Source organism: Misgurnus anguillicaudatus, chromosome 5, assembly GCF_027580225.2.
Source record: "Misgurnus anguillicaudatus chromosome 5, ASM2758022v2, whole genome shotgun sequence".
Lineage (NCBI taxonomy): Eukaryota > Metazoa > Chordata > Actinopteri > Cypriniformes > Cobitidae > Misgurnus > Misgurnus anguillicaudatus.
Genome location: NC_073341.2, coordinates 35,136,893 through 35,159,062, shown reverse-complemented (window position 1 = coordinate 35,159,062; position 22,170 = coordinate 35,136,893). Strand labels below are relative to the sequence as shown.

At 35.3% G+C, this 22,170-nt stretch overlaps 2 protein-coding genes across 4 annotated transcripts; both read right to left on the bottom strand.

Moving 5' to 3' along the window:
* Nucleotides 1-1,617: 1,617 nt before the first annotated feature.
* On the bottom strand, nt 1,618-8,227 carry asb13b (ankyrin repeat and SOCS box containing 13b). Of its 2 annotated transcripts, XM_055169015.2 has the most exons (7): nt 7,904-8,227; nt 4,574-4,773; nt 4,296-4,446; nt 3,667-3,801; nt 2,589-2,780; nt 2,243-2,430; nt 1,618-2,104 (listed from the first exon to the last, which is right to left on the bottom strand). In XM_055169015.2, the coding sequence occupies exons 1-6, from the start codon at nt 7,950-7,952 to the stop codon at nt 2,267-2,269; spliced, it is 891 nt and encodes a 296-aa protein (XP_055024990.2). In that variant the 5' UTR covers nt 7,953-8,227; the 3' UTR covers nt 1,618-2,104; nt 2,243-2,266. The 2 variants fall into 2 exon arrangements, with proteins under 2 accessions (XP_055024990.2, XP_055024989.2); XM_055169014.2 differs by having other exon boundaries at nt 1,618-2,430; nt 7,904-8,224.
* A 383-nt stretch (nt 8,228-8,610) lies between these two features.
* plekha2 (pleckstrin homology domain containing A2) lies at nt 8,611-18,634 on the bottom strand. 2 transcript variants are annotated; one of them, XM_073868092.1, is made up of 12 exons: nt 18,309-18,634; nt 17,763-17,959; nt 17,555-17,611; nt 17,377-17,425; nt 17,205-17,302; nt 16,911-17,042; nt 16,710-16,826; nt 15,355-15,422; nt 15,189-15,260; nt 12,406-12,469; nt 11,691-11,768; nt 8,611-10,012 (listed from the first exon to the last, which is right to left on the bottom strand). In XM_073868092.1, the coding sequence occupies exons 2-12, from the start codon at nt 17,901-17,903 to the stop codon at nt 9,737-9,739; spliced, it is 1,152 nt and encodes a 383-aa protein (XP_073724193.1). In that variant the 5' UTR covers nt 17,904-17,959; nt 18,309-18,634; the 3' UTR covers nt 8,611-9,736. The 2 variants fall into 2 exon arrangements, with proteins under 2 accessions (XP_073724193.1, XP_073724192.1); XM_073868091.1 differs by having other exon boundaries at nt 17,763-17,912; nt 18,309-18,633.
* Between the last annotated feature and the right edge of the window lie 3,536 nt (nt 18,635-22,170).

The window sequence follows — 22,170 nt, the reverse complement described above, 5'->3', positions numbered from 1 at the left end:
TCAGTACTGTATGTATACATGATCTCACATGACATCATTCAAACGGACCGTGATGTGTGTTTGTGTGGGCGCGCGCGCGCCTGTCTTACTATTGGAACCTGTTAAGGAAAAACACATCGTACACTGCAAAAAATTATGTGTTATTCTTCACACATTGTGTGTGCCACGCAATCCAAGGCGCCACTTCATGTTAAAACAAACGAAAGGGACAACACAAGCTGCGTCAAAAACAGCGATGGGAGTAACGCGCTACAATTAATTCTCCACTAACTTTACCTTTAGCGGTAATAAACATGTAAATGTGTCGTCCCTATAACACGCCTTCTGTGTTATTATTATTCATTGTGCAGCCCCCATGGTCTTGCGATGTTAGATCAGAAATGTCTTGTCTGCAAGTGTTCATTTATCACAAAATAGAGTAACGTGAGTAAATTTCACTAATTGTAACTGCATTACTTGATTTAAAAAAAATACTTCGTTGCATGTTTATTACCCCTAAAAGTAGTGGAGTTACAGTAACAGAATTAATTGTAACGCGTTACTCCCATCACTGTTTTTAACACAACTTGTGTTGTCCCTTTCATTTATTTTAACACGAAATAACGCATTAAATGGCATGACACACACAATGTGTAAAAAATTAACACATAATTTTTTGCAGTGTAGATACCCGCAGCTTTTAGATGCGTTTCTTGTCGTCTTTATGGTTCATTTTAGTTTCTATGGTGTTATTTTTGTCGAAAGCCAATTAATGTAACGCGATAGCGTGAATTAAATATATGCAGTGTTCTCATATGAATTAGCTCGGCTCCCTTTCAGATATTTCGTGTGCACGCTCAAATTTTGTCTTAATAAAGTCTAGCTATTCTTATTTAGCTATTTTGACATAAGTGCAGACATTATATATATATATAAATTATACAGTACATTTTTCAAGTACTTGTATCAAGCTGTCATTTGTGCTGGCTCTGGCCTCTATTAAACTTTTTCCAACAAAAATCAAAACTTTTCACAAGTTTGCCAATTTGCTGGAGATCGTCTTCTGACTGTAAGAGAAATAGATAGATTGCACTGCCCTGTGGTACTATGTAAAAGACCAGTTTTAGTGTTAGTTTGTGCCCCACTTGCCCCTTTTATTAAAATATTTTATTAAGTGTATTTGTGTTTTTCATTGTTGTTGTCCGTATAGGAATGTTTTGTAACCAAACTGGGCCTCTGATCGGTAACAAACATTCATCAAAATATCTGCCTTCGTGTTCATCAGAACACATTTTTTTTAGGTTTGTAACAACATGAAAGCAAGTAAATCATGACAAAATTTTTGGGTGAACTATCCCTTTAACCTGCAGACAACGGGAGATAGCTCTCTCTTGCCCTCCAGCGGGTGTTTCCCTACATGACGTCACAGGAAAACTACCAATTGGTTATTTTAAAATAAGGAGCACTTCAACCAAAGCTGCACATTTTTAGGTACTTCAGTGGGTAAACTAATCTAAAATGTAAACCGAAATAATATTTCTTCTTGGCCAAAAAGAATTTATAAAGTTCAATTTTGTTATTTTTTTTAATTGAGCATACATTTGAATGAAACAAATAAAAACAAATAGAAAATTGCAATTTCCATTGCAGTATATTACAGTTTAATTATTACAAACAGTAACATCCTAACAAAAATAAACCATATATAACTGGTTAAATTATTTAAAGCATCTATACAATATATTAATTTATATTTTAAGTAAACTAGTTAAATACACAATTTGCATAATTAATAAAAAACCTACATGTACAAGATAATGTACAAATGTGATAACAAATGAAAATATACAATGCATAGTTAATTGTAAAACTGATTATCATCTATAGTAGGCCTACCATCAGACTAATGCTTGACCTTGTATGAACAGAAAACACATTTTTGTCTTATTGCAAGATGTTTAAGCAGCGTGCTAATAAAACATATATTCGAACCAAATACAACTTACAAAAGAAATATTAATTCCCACAAAAAGGTGCTTTCTTCCACAAAAGTCAACCAAAATATTCTATATTTGGCAGTAAAGTGCATCCATACCACGTCACCGTGTCTCCTATTGGTTTGCTGCTGCAGACAGGAGTAAATATGTTGACAAGTGTGTAACAAATACTGAGTTTGGCTGTTACAGTGACCATGCTTCACAATAAGCATGACAGTAAGTCTTGTATTTTTATATATAAACAATCATCATACCATCATTTATACCTTGGAAAGAAACATAGTAGAAAATCATAAAGAGGTGAAGAGTTCCAGGGAAGGGGCAGGCGGCGAGTAAGACATGAAACAAACGATTCGATTCGGGAGACCCAGTTGAGTCAACACCATCCGTGCCCTTTTTCCAAGAGCATTTCTGACAGCAATTCTGCATAACTGCTGAAGAGTCAGGGGTGTGGCTAAAAGAAGTCAAAAATAAAAGTTATCATGTTTGTTGACACTATTCATTCTAGTTTAGCCAAACTAATATAAAAAATTTTCAATTATTTATCATTTAACTATTTGAAAAAGTATTTAGCCATTGATTTGTAACATAAAAGCAATAAAAAAAACATACATTCATAAACCTCTATGCAGCGGGCGGATGGTGAACCGGGTCTGGTGTACTGAAGAGGCTTTTTGCCGAGGTTGTCTCTGGCAAAAATATTTCCTCCATATTGTACCAAAAGCTCAATTAGTTCCAGATTTTTAACTTTGGCGGCGTGATGCAGTGCCGTCTCATGGATCTTGGCAGCATTTACATTTGCACCTTCCAGCAGAAAAAAATTCAAGAAGCAACAACATTTAATCAAAGGCTGTCTAACACCATAGACAGAATGTGCAAAGTCTTTTTGTCCCATTTTGTTTTTTAGCAAAAAAACAGCAAGGCCTCTTTAAAGTCGGTGTAGTCTGATATTAAAGGCGGGGTGCATGATTTTTAAAAAACACTTTGGAAAAGGCATTCGGGCCGACAACCAAAACACACTTGTAGCCAATCAGCAGTAAGCAGCGTGTCTACAGACATCGTTGCCTGGGTTGCGTATGTGTGGGGTGTGTCTATCAAAAGAAGGTTTAGATTCTATTGGGGTAGGGGCGTGTTTGTTTAGGTGATTTCAAATGTGAACATTGGCTTTAAGAGATCATGCATCATGTGTTCTCAGTTTGTAACACCATAGAAAAATGTCATTTTAACCACAGAGCCAAATTTGAATGATTAAAAAAAGTCAAATAAATAAAATAAATGATCAAAATTTTTGAAAAACAGGCAGGATTCTCTGCTGTGAAATGCTGGGGGCGTGTCTACTGTCTGTGCTGAAACCACACCCACTCGCAGGAAAGCTGCTGTCTCTCTCAAGTTACTTTCAAACACCACTACAACCAGAATCGATGCTCGCAATTGTGTTAGGGGCGGGGCCATGCTCGGTGACTCCAGTGGATCATCAAGCCACCGTTCTAGCCCCGCCCCAACACAATCGCGACAATTCAGAACTACAATGTCTTTGCAACGTGATTCAGCAATACATTTCTAACATTTATAATGCATCTGGAAACAATTCTCTGAAGACTTTATAATCTAGATATCAGATGGCCAGGACAGCTTAAATTTTAAAAGTCATTGTGTAATCGCATTAACAAGATCACATTACATTACTCACCTGCATTGAGCAGAACCTTGACACAGTCGACATGTTGCCTGGCACATGCCACATGCAGCGGAGTACCAAAGTGACAGTCGTGGGCTTCCATTAAAGCACCTTTATCTATCATGAGCTGGACACATTTTGAGTTACCTTGCAGACAAGATACAAAAGATATGAAGAGTTTCGTTGCAAAACGAGATAAATCCATTTTTTTAAATTTTTGTCAAAACATGTTTATTATTATGTTATCATGTTTTTATTTTGTTTTATGGTGCTACTAAGCTGTATTTTTTATGTTATGAAGGTTTAAATCAAAACAAACCAACTGCAGTTGCATTGATATTAATTGGAATGCACAACCAAAAAACGAGATTTCTGAACAATTAAAAAAACGGATTTATCTCGTTTTGCAACGAAACTCTTCATATCCACTCCAATACAAGTACAAAACATATTAATTCAACATCTTCATTTACGTTTACAATAAACTGTACCCTGTAAATTCTGCAATACAGCCTTGTCTTACTCATGTGGGGTAAAGTTGGGGACTTCTCAGCAAATATTCTTATAGTTTCAAATAGTAGACTGCGATACTAAGTGCAGCCGCTAGAGGTCAATCCTTTAAACAAACATCATTGCCTTACCGCCCATGCAGGCCTCGTGAAGAGGTGAGAAGGTGAATAGTGGAGGGTTGACTGTGGCTCCATGATCTAACAGCAACTTCACACACTCCAGACTCCCAGCAGCACAGGCGTCACATAATGGAGTGCTGCCGTCTATGTTACGAGCATCAACCTGTTAAACAACCACACCACCACCAAAACATAAACTGATGCACTGAGATACATTCAATTAACAGACCGGAAAACCTCCCCTGCACAAAAGCTCCCTGAGCTCCGTAAATGTCAATGTATATCCTTACGTGAGCTCCAGCATCCAGGAGCAGCTTGACACATTGTGTATGACCCTGTATACAGGCTTCATGAAGAGGTGTGATAGAGTCCACAGCCACGATGTTGACAGACGCTCCGTTCTCAATTAACTTCTGCAGCTGTACAGCTCTGCCCTGAGCCGCAGCCTCGTGAACTGCCGAGCGATCCGTCCAGAAGCCCAAACCATGTGCTGCACAGATAAAAACTTAAGCATTTCAAAAGCATTTACGACTACATGTGTTTCATTAACAAAAGGTTTATGTATAATATAATGCCTTTAGAGACCTGAAAAATCACTTATATTGTTAATTGTTACTTTGTGGAAGCAAACAGAAATACAGATATCCTTTTAAAAGTTGCTTTCAACTAGGGCTGTCAAACGATTAATCGCATACAAAATAAAAGTTTGTGTTTGCATATTATATGTGTTTGTACTGTGTGTAATTATTATGTATATATAAATACACCCACATACATGTATACATTTAAGTTTTTTTAGATATATTTTTATTTATTTATTATCAATATAAATTAAATAAAAATATAAATAAATAAATATATATTTACATGTAATTGTTTTTTAAATACAGACATGAATATATACATAATAATTACACGGTACACGAACATTCAATATGCAAACGCAAACTTTTATTTATGTGATTAATCGTTTGACAGCCCTACTTTCAACCTTTCAAATATGTTACCATAACTGGTCCGACTCCTGCACCCATCTGGAGTAGGGGGCGCCAGAGTTCTGATATGCTTTGAGGTCAAATAAATTGCATATTTATAATTTATTTAAATATTTTTTAAAGTTTAAAAATCATATGCTTAATGTAGTTAAAATTGTCTTTTTTAAAATTAAATATATTATTATTTTATTAATAAGGTGTTGTTGTGTTATTGTGTGGATTATTTGTTATTTAACCATGTTTTTTATGATGCAGTTGCTCTACTTTTGAGCTCAAGACAAATTTCCTTTTGGGACAGTAAAGTTTACCTAACCCGACCCTATTTATTCAAATAGTCAAAAATGTAGAGGTGGTGCTGGTCACTATTAAACAAAAATGCCTACAGTAAATGCAGTGTAACATTAATGGTGTATACAACAGTAACACCATAGTGTTTTTCATGGTTTTACTTTAATATTGTAATAATTTAGTACCATGGTAAATTTTAAAGAATTACAATATTACTTTACCCACGTGAAAAATCATTTTATATTGGAACCATTATTTCAATCAAGTTTTTTAACATTTCTATTATTCGACTTTTAATGCATTTTTGTTGCATGCCTAATTTCAATAAAAATAATAATTAAAGGTGCCAAAAAAGCATTGAAATTGTATGTTAGATTTTTCTTTGATATTTACATAGAAGATATGTACCTTTATTAAGTACAAATATATATCCATTTTCAACCCCAGGATTTGTCTTTTGAATAAAATAGTCTATTTTTGCCATATTTGGAAGGGTCATGAATAATAATGTTGAGCTCTGCTCTGATTGCTCTGCGGCTCATGTCAGTAGCAGAGCCATAGAGAAACAGAGTTGTGCCAACGGAAGTCCAGAAGCTCGGCCGTGACGTGATTCACGCAGACTTCAGTTAGTTCCTAGAAGCCCATAGTGAGCCATTGAAATACATTGAGTTAGAGGCAAAGAGCTGTGATTTTTCTTAATTTATAGTCAAGAAACGCATTTTTTTACAATATTTCTATATCACATCAAAATGTGAATGTAGTATTGTTATGTAGTTATATAAACAATGTTTTTTGACAAATTAAATCCACCAATATAGGAACATTTGTATGGTCATCTGCTGGTATGTGGCTTGTTAACATGTTTTACGCTGCCTTTAGCCACTTTAAAATGCATCACGCTGTACTAATGTAAGTTTATAATGTTATGCTTGTTTATAATGTACAAAGTGAATGTGCTGTGAATGTAACTCATAGTGGTTTAATTTATAAATATACAAAGCACAACATTAAAAAAGACTTTAATATTAATTTATTTTAATTTATTATAAATTATAATAATATTTCTGGCTTAGTGTAGTTTTCTTTTTGTTGTTAATATAAACATCTGATGGGACATAACATCATCTTCACTTTAAATGATTACTAATTTCTTAACTATGTAAGTATACATTTGACAAGTTATTAATAAATAAATTTATTTTATTTTATTTATTAACCAGCAAAACCACAGTGTTAAAAACATTCCACCCATATGTTGATGCATAAATATGCACTTTATACCACCATCACTTTATTTAGCCTCTCTAATTACACAATATTTACAATAATGGATGAATTTGCATTAAGAAAACGAAATTTACCAATACAAGGCTGTTAGTGGTTTGTTGTGTGTTGCTAAAGTTATCCACAGCTTGTCCTAGCCTGACCCGTTTTCTACTAACACCCCCTAAATGTACTAATTAAATGAGAAATAATGCACTACAAACACACTGATGCATAAAGTCATTCGATTCACATGTATTGCTAACATACAATCTTATTTGTCAAGCGTATTAAGTCTTAAAACTTGTATTAAGTTCAACACATTCAATCTTTCTAATGCAACTCTATGGAGCTGACTGTTACTTCCGGGAACTTTGGAGAGACTCCGTGGTCCGCCATTGCTGTAAAAAAACCTTCCATTGGAGTGAACGTACTTGACGTAACTCTCTCCTCCTATGGCTCTGGTCAGTAGCTCACATTAGTAAACATTTGAAAAATTTTCTAATTAATTTAATGTGTTATTTAATGTTGGTGGCGTACATCTTGACTGTGACATCACAGTCGTGTTATGTTGAAATTGACCTGTTTGCCACGAGGTTTACATAAAAATGAGGAAACAAACGTGTTTGAGGCTCACGATTTGTCATTACATGTACAGAGCTCTTATTATTCATCTATGCCTAGGTAAATACAGTTTTTAATTCTATGGCACATTTAATTTAAACAATATTTGGAGGACGGAGGACCCCCATTGAAGACCCATGCTTTATAATGTATAACATCCACAATAAAGGAGACTTTGCTGAATTATAGGTTGCCTTAGTTCACACTGATACAGGCTTTAGTAACCTGTTAATTGTCTTTGGTGACTGATTCAAGGCCAAACTGCATATGGCCACAATACAATTCCAGTTTGTTTTGTCATCGACCTTTGATCTAAACCTCTTTATTAAACACGACGTGTCATTTACATTTAGTCAGATCTGTCTTCTGATCAAATGATTACTACCCTGCTGGTTACTTGTAAACAATGTATGACAGATTTGCATTTCTCAAGTATAACTATTGACTTACCAATATCTCCAAAAAGCGACGGCCTCGCGCGCGTTATTTCAAACTCCATTATTTATTCACATTCATGTGCGAATTAACAAGGGAATGTGAGCTAGACACACGACCATCATAGTTTACTAACAACCGACCTGCTATCAGTTCAATGGCCTCTTTTTTTAATTGGATGCTACATAGTATGTTTTCTTTGGAGACCTTAATGCGGTGGCCCAAAAAGGCGACTCCACGTTAAGCTACATTCAAATCTCAGGGTGTTTTTTGTGCCGTTGGAAAATGTTTAACATCAAACACTATAACCTTTCAGATCTTTTAACTGCGATAATTCCGATACAGTGATATAAATGCAGATCTATTTCGGCGAGCTTTATAAACAGTTAAATAAAAATCATTATCGCTTAATTACCGATGGCTGTTATTGGTTCATTCTCAACAGCGCTGAGAAAAGTCACATATACCACATGCGTACGTGCGCAGGCTGTAGCCTCCGGAGGTCGCATTTGTAGACTGCATACGTCATCAAGACTGTCTTATTTCAGAATATTAACAATTATAAACTTGACTTTTATTCATAATTAATCGTAAATTGTTGTAATATGCGTATAACTTGCGAATGTAATGCTTAGTTAACTTAAATAAACGTCTTGATGACGTATGCGGCCTGCATATGCGACCTTCGCAAAACGGCCTGTGATTAATTTTGCAGATGAATATTGACACTCATAAACTTTATTTTTTAGATTGAAAATACAAGGTTACAAATTATCTTATCACGTACCAGGTCTCCCAAGCTTTGCACTTTTAAATAAAAATGTAATTGCCATTCCAGCTTCTTTTATTTCTATATTTTCTCGTCAGGTTTCGTTATTGTCGTTCATTGAAAGAGCGCCCACTTCTGGACTGGCTGAAAAACTAAACAAAGTCATCTTCCTTCACAGGACGCTTTATTTTATATGCAAAGCAATGATGCATCTGGCAGATTAGTAGTTTACAGAAAATAGAAACATTACTGCTTTGTCAACATTTAGTACCATTCACAATAACCAAAATATTGTATGAAGATGTTCATTAATTTCATAAACATTTATATGAAACATATTATTTTTCATTTACAGTATATTTCATTAGCCAAAGCACTGTTTAAATGCTTTCCAAATCCTTCATGTGGCTTCAATAACCAAAATGTCTTCAAAACCAACTTCAGGTGCCTTAAATGTGGGGTATATAGGTATATCCAATCCATTACAAGACATTGGAAATATAGGATGTATTTTTCTTTAAACTATTCAATTAATTACATTTTACGGACTTATTTTAAAAGAAATGTTACATATAAAGATAACATAATATATCAGATTCTGCATTATTTTTTAGATTACATATCAAATGCAACCAAACCTGTAACACTGGCCATGTTAACTTTATAGTACTAAAAGGTCAGGGGGTTATTTAACCAAATACTAACACATTCATCATCTTAATAAATCATCCTTTTACTTGAATTATTAATTTTCCTATGAAAAATATCATCATATTCAGTAGTGATTGCAACATTTTGGACCCTGCTGTATGTCTTCATAAAAAAGGCATTTGACTAAAATCTAATAAAGCAATATGACACATAAAACTGAGCTGATAGAACTGATCAGCTGATCCTTCCTTATTGTACATTCCTACATTCATAAAGCACACATTCTTCTAAGACCAATAAACAGCATCGCACCACATGCAGTTATGGGCAGCTTTTCTTATTTGCAGTCTTGCTACGATCACATGATCAAAGAGCTAAAATCATAATACTATCCATGTGCTGGCCAGCGGTATCCGACGTTGAAGCAGCTAAACATCAGTGGTGCGGAGATTGTCGAAGTTGTCTGGAATGTCTGTGTCAGTGGGACCGAACTGAGGCTGCGAGTGGTGCCGTTGTCGAGTTTGTGACTGAGACACTTGGCCTGTGTGCGAGAGCGATGGGAGAGAGCAGTACGGGCCCTCTTCCTTTAAACGCTGCTCCTGACTCGGTACAGGCGTCCAGGGCTGCCACGAATTGGCCATGGAGGTTGACTTCACAAGCTGAGGTTTGCCTTGCGTAGAAAAGACTTTGCCGGAACTACGACACTGAGACAAAGAAAACGTGAGAAACACTGAATAGGAATTATGTTTGTTAAAGGAAAACACCACTGTTTTTCAATATTTTACTATGTTCCTACCTCAACCCAGACAAATCAACACATACCAATCTTCCCTCAATGCATGCACTTAATCTTTGTACAGTGCATTGTGAAAGTGTTAGCATTTAGCCTAGCCCCATCCATTCCCCAGGATCCAAACAGGGACGAACACAGAAGCCATCAAACACTTCCATGTTATATGAAGATGAGTAGCTACACGAGTAAGTCTGGTGGCACAAAACAAAACGCGGCAATTCTCAAGCGTACAAAAATAAGAACTATATTGCATGGCTTAAGAGCACTTAGACCTATGGTTCAAACTTCCCATAATATTACTGTGCTAGAGGTCGAAGTGCTGCAAACTAAGTGCTCTTCCACCATACAATATAGTTCTCACTCTTTATCGGCTAAAAAATATCCCCACGCTTTATTTTGTGCCACCATACTTACTCGTGTAACTACTCATGTAACAGTCTTTAAATAGGGAAAACATGGAAGTATTTGGTGGCTTCCAAATTCATCTCTGCCTGGATCCCAAGAAACGAATGGGGCTAGGCCAAATGCCAACACATTATTGACGCGCTGTACAAAGATCAATGCATGCATTTAAAAAAGATTGGGATGTATCAATTTGTCTAAGTTGAGGCAAGAACATAGCAAAGCATTGAAAAACTGTGGTGCTTTCCCTCAAAGGTCAGGTGTGTCATTTCTGCAGCAAACAGAATTGTGAAAATAATAAAAGCTTTCCTGAATATTTGATAAAACACACAGTCCTGCCAAAACTGCTTATGACATATAGGCTGAACCTACATGGGCAAAGTCCATGCAAATGTCAACCTTATTATGAAAAGTAAAGTTTTTAACCTACTGATATCTCAGATGTCAATATTTGGTGGTTTAAATACCCATGCAAATTCTCCGTTAAAGATTTATAAGCATTTCTTTTTATTATTTTCCATAGTTAAACAAGTGCAATTTTTAGAATTGTCACGTTTATAATGAAAAAATTTCACGTCCATAACGCTGTTTCAAATACAAAAATTTTAATAAAAATGTTTTTTTTAAATAAAAAAATTCTTTAAAGAGCTGTCCCTTCTCCATTTGTTGGAGGAGGCGGAATGATATTACGCAGCAGCCGAAAATAGTCCCCTTGGTAACTTTCAATAGCTGGGGACTATTTTCGTGCACTGCGTAATATCATTGCGCCTCCTGCAGCCATGTTATGTCAGCAAAGTCCTTGATTATTACGCCAGAATGAGAGTATAGTTTTCCGTTGGTCTTAGTACACGATTTAAGTACAGAAGAGTCAAGTTTTAAATAGGAAAAATATCGAAACTCTTATTTTTTTTTAGCGTAATGCTAATGGTCTAATCAGATTCAATGGATTATGCTAAGCTATGCCAAAAGTGGCACCGCCAGACCCGGAGATCGGCTTCCGAAATGGCAAAAATCAAATGTTTTACTCTAGAGGAGCTGGAAAATGAGCATATTTAAAAAAAAAACGTGGTGTGTGCCTTTAAGTCTGAATTGTGTAAGTGAAACTGCAAAATTCCACTATATTTTACTATTTATTGGGATCAGTATAATCTGATTAATTCACTTTTCATTGTGGTTTTTTTTTTTACCTTAGATAGTCCTCTGAAGTCTTGAATTTTTGTGCCAATATCCTTGATCCAGCCTTTCATGTCCTCTGGGGTGTCTGTCTGCATGCATTCAACACACACACACGCGCGCGCGCGCACACACACAAGACAACAAAACAAACCTTTACATTTTTGCACTATGCAACATTGTAGCTGTACTCGTAAAAAATGCTAGATTATTTTCAACCCAGCATTGGGTCAAAAATTGACAAACACAGCCGTTGAGTTAAATTAACCCAGAAAATGTATATATTTGACCAAACAATGGGTTGAAAATAAGCAAGCATTTTTTAGTATGTAAGTTTATGTAAATCACTTCACTATGGTTGTAAATGTTATTAAATTAAACGTACGATTACTCTGTTAATGAAATCACATTAAAGGAATTGTTTTGGGGTGTGAACTGTTGCCTTAAACTTCCTAAGCCCTATTTGCATCAGCAGAATGGCGGCCACAACACCTGTCACACTTTTAAATATGGTTTATAATGAGTTATTTACGTTTTGCTTGAGTGGCAGAGCATTTATGCAAGGATGATTCAAAACACATCAAACACAGCTGCAGATTCAGGTGCTCGTCAATGAGATAAACTTTATGTGCATCATACTTCCGAACATGTTACGATTCATTTTTTTGTGCATTACATTTGTCAATGATACAGTAGCTGGAACATTATAAACTAATTATTCAGCGTTACCTGGATGTAAAAGGTTCTGGTACTCGTGATGATTTCAAACAGATTGTCGCGGCATAGCAGTTCCCTAAAAACAAACAGCAGTGTTACAAATCAGCATGAAGTAACACATTCATTAAAGGTGCATTGTGTAACTTTTAGAAGGATCTCTTGACAGAAATGCAAAATAATAATACACATATTATCAGTGGTGTATAAAGACCTTGCATAATGAACTGTATTGTATAGATTACCTTACAAGCCGTTTTATCTACATAAACTATGAGTTCCCTTACATAGAAGTCATCGTCATGTTTCTACAGTAGCCCTAAATCAGGGGTCGGCAACTGGCGGCCCGCGGGCCAAAAGTGGCCCGCCAGCAATATTTTCTGGCCCGCCGGATTAATTTGAAGTCCGTTTTTTAATTTTTTTTTAATCAGACTTTTTTATTTTACAATAACAGTTTACAAAAATGTCCCCGTGTATCATTCCTTCATTCGTTTTTTCAAATCAAAACCAAAAAGAAAATAAAGAAAAACGACTTGTTTTTCTATTATTTATATCCTATCAAACGACTCGTTTTCTGAATGTGCGCTCAGATCAAAAATAAAAAAATGAATGAAAACGGGTTCGGACAAATTTTAATTGAACACCTTAGCAGACATATACCAATGAAATAAATTTAAACAGATCAGGTACTAACAGATTACATGTTAATAAGGGTTTTAATAAGGGTTTGAATAGCAACCATGCTTTCCTGTAAGTCTCATTCGCTTACAGTCCGACTTTTGAACTTTTTTCGTTATTATTTATTCGCGTATATTATTATTATTATTATTATTTATTGCTACACTGACAAATAGCAAGAATGTCCTGAAAAAAAATGCGTATAATAGCTATCTTAACGGGCCGCTTTTTCTCTACCAGCGCATCCGCGATCATAACTGTCATTAGAGTTTGAGCATACTTCTAAAACACAATCGATCAAATAATTGCAGAGGTATGACTTCATGAATCATTTGCAAATTTACCTCGTAAATCATGTCAATTCATCACGCGTGAAGACGTTAAACTCCGTGACATTGCAAATTACTGAAAAGTAATTGCTGGCTTTTAGAAACCACTACAAAATATGATAAAAATAAACTCTTTTACTGCAATAATATTTTAACTAATACACTTTTAAAGTAGATTTGAAAGGAATACTGTTGTTTTCTGCTACTTGAACTTGGGGCTCGAGCGCCCGACCTAAGGTTCGACCTGCCTTCGAAAACAGCAAGTCAAGTTCGTTTACCGTTTATTTATTAAGACTAAATGGGCAGGTAAATTCGTTAAAAAAATGAAAGTAATCCGCCAAAATATGGTTTTACATGTCTATTAAAATAAAGCCATTATTAATTTTCCTAACGCATAGTTCTTTGATCTTTACCTCCGTTTAAAACGTTATAAATTTGGCAAAGGAGCAATTTGAACAGCAACTCCGCAACCAACTCGGTTTATGATGGTGAGAAATTTGAGTGAGAGGCTTTGTCCTATTTAATTTATTATTTATATTTCATTATAAATACAATGAATACACTGTTAAAATAATATTTTTATTGGCACGAACACAATTTTTGTATAACATTTAAAATTATTTGTCTCTTTTCGTTAGAGAAATTTGAATGTGAGATTCTGGAAACGAAACGTGACGTTAAGTTTTGCGGACCCGTCAGGTCGGGAAATAAAGCGGGTGAACACAAATGAATCTATGAATAGAACCTTGTCGGAGCTGGACAAAAAACAGTCCAGCGGAGACCTCCTTAAACCTTAGGTGTGTATGTGTGTGTCCCGGTTAAATATTAATAAAAAAAGGAATAGTTCAAAAGTCGGACTGTAAGAGTATTTCATGAGAGCATAAATGCCTGTAATATTACCACTATAGTACTTGATCTGTTTAAAATGATTTCATTGATATATTATGCCTATAAAGTATTTAAATAAAAAAAATGTCTAATCCAGTAATTAATTTTTTTATCTGAGCACACAATCAGAAAACCCGTGGTGGTTAATTTTTTCATTTTTGTTTTTAATTTGAAAAAAAAAAAAACGATTGAACGAATGATACACAGACCCATTACCATGTTTTTAACAATTTTTAATGCCGTCTTTCGTCTTTTAAATAGGAAATAAAGACAATGTTTCTTGACAAAAGATCAGATAGCCTATACTAGGCTAATTCAAAATAAGACGTAAGTGTGCCAACAACAGTTGGCCCGCCATCTACTGGCTAAAAAAAATATTGGCCCGCGGCCAAAGTTACTTGCCGACCCCTGCCCTAAATGGACACACTACTCTACAGACAAAGTTTTGTCACTACGATGATGACATGTTTGTCCTGTGGTGGCTACCGTAGCTTCTCTGTGCGTTTCGAAAAGGGAGGGGTGAGCTTATGTAGCTTTATAATTACTGGATTAGCCTACAGCAAACATATTTTGCCTATTTTTGGATAAGAGAAGTTAAAGTGCCATTGTCAAAATTTGTTATGTTACAGCTTCAAAATGACAATACAGAGAAAACATTACAAAAATAGTTAATAAAGCTGCCGTTAATAGAGAAAAAATATCAGCAGTGGACCATTTTGAACCCCTAGATGTGGGCTAAGCCCCCAATGTTTACAATGTCTGGCTCCGCCCCTGCTGTGGACTGAGACGTTGGTTGCAATCTCACCAGTATAAAATACAGCTAAAAATCTACAAAGTGGACCTTTAATACGACGAATCTGTTGTTGGTGTAAAATGTTTAAAGAGACAGAAACATTAGCTTACCCTGATTTTACAAGGCACTCATTTACTTTAAGTACATCCTTCAATTTAATACTGCGCAATGGTTCCTTATCCTAAACAGAGACAGAACACACATTACAAAACATTTCACGATTAATATAACTCACTTGCATTGTGTTAAAGTGTTTATTATTACAATGTCTTATCCGTTTCAGATTTATAATAGCTCACATTTTGGTCATCTAGAATAAAAAATCTTCTCTTCCAACTCTTTCTCTGAAACAACAATAATAATAAAATTGAAGTTGTCAATAAATATTACAAGTGATCGGTGTTGGGGAAAGTTACTTTTAAAAGTAATGCACTACAATATTAAGTTACCGTCAAAAAAAGTAACTAATTGTGTTACTTAGTTACTTTTCATGGAAAGTAATGCTTACGTTACTTTTTAGTTACTTTTGCGTTTGTACTTTTTCTCGGCTGAGGCTTGATCTCTTTTCAGGCCTTGCAAAAATATCGAGCTCTGGCCTGCCATCTCAATTTCTGACTCAAACTGTTCCCACACAAGCATGTACGACGTTTAGTTTTAATCAAATAATTAAACTAAAGTTTTTAAAAAAGTAACTCAAATATTAATGTGTACATTTAAAAAGTAATGCATTACTTTATTTGTTAATTCAGAAAAGTAATATTATTACGTAATGCACGTTACTTGTAATGCGTTACCCCCAACACTGCAAGTGATTTGAACTCTTTTCCTGCCATTGTCTCATCAATTAAGAGAAAACGCTTCCTTGCCAATGAAAATCCGTACTTCCACTAGGTGGCGCTCATACATTACTTATAAAACACTGAAGCAACCACTGATCCAAAAACAGTAAAAATTCTGTGTATGTTTTAATTATCGGTCTGAATCTGATCTCTAACAAAAGTCCTTATTTATTTCAGCTTTTTTGCTCAAAATTTGTCATTTTTAAAGAAATGTACTTATATTTAAGAGGTGATAAAAGAGAACAAATAAAGTTTTTTTTTTGTTTGAAAGCAGAGGGTCTGTTCTTTCATTTGTGTATATTGTATAATGTTTATATATTTAAAAAATAAATGTTCCTAAATGGCATTAAACTTTGTGAAAATCAGAAAAAAAATGTAAACACTGGCGGGGAAAGAGTTAAATGGGATTTTCTTAAGGACGCACATTTTATATGTCTAGTATAACATATAGAAACAAACACAGTAGCTGCATTGTCATGTTAAATTTGCATCATATATTACCGCATTACTTAAATGCACAACCTATGATAGAGATATAAAAGATATACAAAAGCAGGATATTAAATATATACTGTTTATTACATCAAACCATCCTACATAATGTAAAGAACAGTATGTGAAAAATAACCTTGATATCCTTAATACTGACTAAGTAAGATCATGTCTAAGATTGACATATATGTGAAATAAAGCTTTACAATGCGATTATGAGACTTTAGCCTGGACAGGGTCACAATTAAGTTTGTTTATCTGTGATTTACAATCTCTACAATCTCAAGAACCTGTCCTTACCACATTGCCTTGTTTGACACAGTAACCAGACCTCAGGATATTTGGCCGCACGCTCTGGCATCTCCTTAAAGTGACATGTGAGCCAAGGTCACTCGTAAAGACGTCGTCAGTCTCGCTCTGGGGACACAAAAACAGATTTGTGTTCATATTTACATGATTCATTCATGTTTAAAACATGCTTTAATACAATACGTCATTCACCTGCTGGACAGGTGTGTGCACAACCACACCCCCGACGATTTTTGTTTCGTACGCCAGTCCAGATGTTGACTGACTCGGGTTCGAAACAGTTGTGACATCAGAGCTGCGGGCGACTGGTGATCCTTTGGGAACCTTAAACAGATATATTCAACGTACATTATGCACAAAAATGCACGTTTGTGATTTAAACCCCCAAGCCCTGTATTCTTACAACAGACATTTATGTATTGGTTATTTTGTAACTAGACTTTTTTACTGTATTCACATGTATCTGTGCACAAAAGCTTGACATACCGTAATTTTGGTAGCATTATTCAAGGCGACAACCCACTCCTTCAAGTCCACTTCATCATTTGCCTGCAGGTAATACCGTCTGGACAATGCATTTATTACTGTACGAAAAAATAAACAGGTGTTAGTTTGCAATACAGTGACAAACATACACATGCCCACCTTCTGTACTTACCAAAGCAGAACACCGCCTTCGGTTTCTGCTTCAGCGATGCTTCATTAACCTACAAATAATACAGAGAAGTAATTAAAGAGTACGTAACTAAAAAAAGATTTGTGCCAATTGAGGGAATAAACTGATTCGTATATACTACAGCAATATACTGTATAGCCTAATATAGTATAATATTTACCTTTGAAATGTAACTGAGACGCAAACTTCCAACACATTCTGTTCCAACAGGTAAATTCTGTTTTTTTTTCAGGAAACATGCAGGGTTATGCAAATTAAGCAGAATAAAATATTGAGGATGCAAATGAGAGGGTGCAAGCAAATAATAATAAAAACATGCTATCCTGCAAGTCAATACAATTATTGGAACAATACGTAATGAACGATACCTGTGGATTGTCCATGTACCATGACAGGAAATTCTTATGAGTATCCAAGATAAAATAACGCCGGAAAAACCTATCACTGTTCTCATTTTCCTCAATATCCAGGAATCCACAGGTCCGGTTTTGTCTATCCTGGTAAGGCATGTCCCAGATCTGGATGCAAATAAAACTGATTGTTTGTTTTAAATTCACCACATCGGCTGAAAACAATACAAATAATAAATGCATTCAATTTCTTTTCTATGCATAACATTCAGTATTTTGTACATCACTGTCTGCATGGATCTTTCTGGTAATAGTTATTCAAACTTTGACACTGACAGTTTTCCACGTTGTCAATACTACATAAAAACATTGAACAGCACTAATAATACACTATTCATGACAGGTGCATTCAGGTGACCGATTTTTAATAAACACCTATGGAAATAAAAAAGGATCACGGATGCATGAGATCACGCGTTTGGAGAGGAAGTCGCTACTGCGCACAACTGCCACACCTAACATCAACTTGATTCACTTCCAAAATCCCAAAGGCTCGTGACTCACCCTCGTTCTGCCGCGTGTGAAACGTTGTGGAGAGTACACGCGCGACTTATTCGCGAAAACAGATGAAAGCGCGGCGCGGCGGGTCGAGACGTGCGTCCTGGCGCATGATACAAACCAACTCAGCCTCTTTCCGGGTTGACAGCAAGTTGAGTTAAAAGCAAAACTGAACGCATCCGGTAGTGTATCTTTATTTTTTTTTTACATGCGGAAAGCGGAACCCAGTAGATGTCGTGTCAGTAGCGCCGCGATGGACCAGACTGTGACGCAAAGTATGCAAACCACCCGTTTTAAAACCATTTATAATTTGTACAAAACCATTTTTTTTGTTATTCAAACCACGTGAACAAATGCTGTGGTACACTTGAGTGTTTACTATAGTAAACTGCAGTAAATTAAAGTAGACTGTAGCATATTATAGTGACTACTACACTTTGTTATTTTATAGTGTACTTTACTGTACAGAATATAACGTTAGTATTCTGTTGAATGAATGAATGAATGAACGATAGTAAGTTGATAAACTAGTAACCCAAGTAGTGTCCCTTACGAAAATTAACTATGGTTATTGTTGTAAAACCATGTAGTAAAAATAAATGGGGGTGGTTAGCCTACTGCAAAACAATGGCTTTCAAAAACCATTGTTAAACCATACTGTAGTAAAACCATGGTTTTGCTAGTAGCAATCAATACACCTCAAAAAACATGGTTACACTTTTACCTCAAATAAATAATTTTCGTAAGGGGGAGTATATTTTACTAGCTATTTACTATGGTAAGGTTCAGAAACACTATAGTATCTAGATATTTTACTACAGTATAGTAAATATTAAAGTATACTACTGTTTTTTTCCATTAAATAAAATTTTATTAATTATGATAATCTCATACCAATTTTTTCATTTATGATAATACATTTTTTTCATAATAATTATTAATATTTATTTTCTTGTATATTTGTTAAACAAATTGTTGTATCATATTATATTAAAGTGATTATTGTCTTGTTTATTGACTATAATGTGACTGGCAATAAATAAATTGGTAATACTTTACAATAAGGTTCATTAGTTAACATTAGTTCAGTGTTTCCCAACCCTGGTCCTCGGGCACCCCCTCCCAGAAAGTTTTAGATGTCTCCTTATTTTACACACCTGAATTAACTCATCAGCTTGTTAGGGACACATTTTTACCATTTTGGAAGGAGGCTGATGAGTCGAATCAGGTGTTTTAAATAAGGAGACATCTAAAACTTTCTGGGAGGGTGTGCCCGAGGACCAGGATTGGGAAACACTGAACTAACCCAAGTACCCTTACGAAAATTAACTATGGTTATTGTCGTAAAACCATTAGTTAATGTATTAACTAACATGAACAAACCATGAGCAATACATTTGGTACAGTATTTATCAATCTTTGTTAAAGGTGCAGTGTGTAATTTTTAGAAGGATCAAAGAAATGCAAAATAATATACAAAACTATATTATCAGGGGTGTATAAAGACCTTTTATAATGAACCGTTATGTTTTTATAACTTTAGAATGAGACGTTTTTATCTACATACACCGAGGGTCCCCTTACATGAAAGTCGCCATTTTGTGTCACCATGTTTCTACAGAAGACCTTAACGAACAAACTTTTTTACTAAGTTGTCTCCGACGATGAAATGTTTGTCCGGTGGTGGCTATCGTAGCTTCTTTATGCGTTTTAAAATCGAGGGTTGGGCAGTGGGCTGAGCCATTGGTTGCAATTCGCAACTTTACCACTAGATGCCGCTAAAATGTACACACTGCACCTTTAATGCTAGTTAATAGAAATAAAGCTTTTCATTGTTTGTTCATGTAAGTTCACAGTTCATTACGTTAACAAGATTTTAATAAAGAATTAATAATTAAAGGAATAGTCTACTCATTTTCAATATTAAAATATGTTATTACCTTAACTAAGAACTGTTGATACATCCCTCTATCATCTGTGTGCGTGCGCTGGAGCGCTCTGCGACGCTTCGATAGCATTTAGCTTAGCCCCATTCATTCAATGGTACCATTTAGAGATAAAGTTAGAAGTGACAAAACACATCAACGTTTTTCCTATTTAAGACGAGTAGTTATACGAGCAAGTTTGGTGGTACAAAATAAAACGTAGCGCTTTTGTAAGCGGATTTAAAAGAGGAACTATATTTTATGGCGTAATAGCACTTTTGGGAGTACTTCGACTCGGCGCAGTAACACCCTCCCTCTCCCATTACGAGAGTGAGAAGGGGAGCGGAATTTTCAGGCGAGTCGAAGTACTCCCAAAAGTGCTATTACGCCATAAAATATAGTTCTTCTTTTAAATCCGCTTAGAAAAGCGCTACGCTTTATCCTGTACCACCAAACCCGCTCGTATAACTACTCGTCTTAAATAGGAAAAACGTTGATGTGTTTGGTCACTTCTAACTTTATCTCTAAATGGTACCATTGAATGAATGGGACTAAGCTAAATGCCATCGAAGCGTCGCAGCGCGCTCCAGCACCCCCGTGCACGCACACAGACGACAGAGGGATGTACCAACAATTCTTAGTTAAGGTTATAACATATTTTAATATTGAAAAAGAGTAGACTGTTCCTTTAACATCAACAAAGATTAATAAATCCTGTGTGTGCAGTTCATTATTAGTTGTTATTATTGTAAAGTGTAACCAATAAAGTATTATGCATTCTAATCACGTACAGTTTATGCTAATATAAATGCATATTGTACATGCTTGAAATTAGTTCATAGTGCAAATAAATGTAAATGCATATGTATTTCTCTTTTCAAATAGATGCATTTTACTGGAATAATGAACATAATAAAACCAACAAGTGGCTACTCCTTTCCCTAATACCTTGAACAAAGCATGCCAGGATGCACCTCATGAAGTTTGTTGAGAGATTGCCCAGAATGTGCCGTGATCTGGTCAATGGTAGCTACTGTAAAAAAGTGCCGTCTATTTGGCAACAATAACCTTCAAGTTTACACCCTTTACATTTCGCTTAAAATGTAAAGGTTCATTATCTATTATGAAACAAAAGGATACATATTGAGTAAGAATATTTAGATGCACATATCATGGTCGTGAGGTATATCTAGGTTTTGCGTTTATTAAAAACCAAACAAATATGGGGGCCCCTTTACATTGTAATCCTCATGCTACAGAATATAGTCAATTTGCATATGCAAATGAACAGTAACGTACACTGCACATAAAGTGTTAGTTAAAAACAAGAAAATGCAGGATGGACCTAGCAATGTAGGTAAATTATATTAGCACCTGCAGACCGTGCAGTGTGGACGTGGCATCTGAGGCAAATATGTGTGCCAGTAAGAACATGTGTGGCATTTAATACCCGTTTTCCTGTACTTGTTTAGATGTCTGTTAAATTGGGCAGGTTTGTACTTGTTTTGTTTATAGTTCGCTTTTGGCACACCTCTGTTAACTGAGCTGGGTTGAAGGCAACAAAGTCTATGAAGCAAATAAAGCTGACATTTTAAATTATTACATTTTGTGAGTTAGTAAGATAAGTAGCAAAATGAAACAAACTGACATTTTTGGAAAGAAACAGATCACATTCAATCTATCCACAGTATACAAACTCTGTAGGCTTTAACTTAACTTCACTATCATTTATTTCAACCCTTTTCTCAAAGCAAAAATAAAAAAAATCTCCAGTATGCGCTGTAAAATTTGAGATCGTGTAAATGTTGAGGCCATTTTAGTACATGATGGATGGTCACTGTTAGTATCAATATATAGTAAGCTGTGGCTGTCGTGTTCAATCGATGCAGTTGGTACCAATCTGCCCAAAGGGTGCCAAGAAAAATGCTCCACCATTATATGGG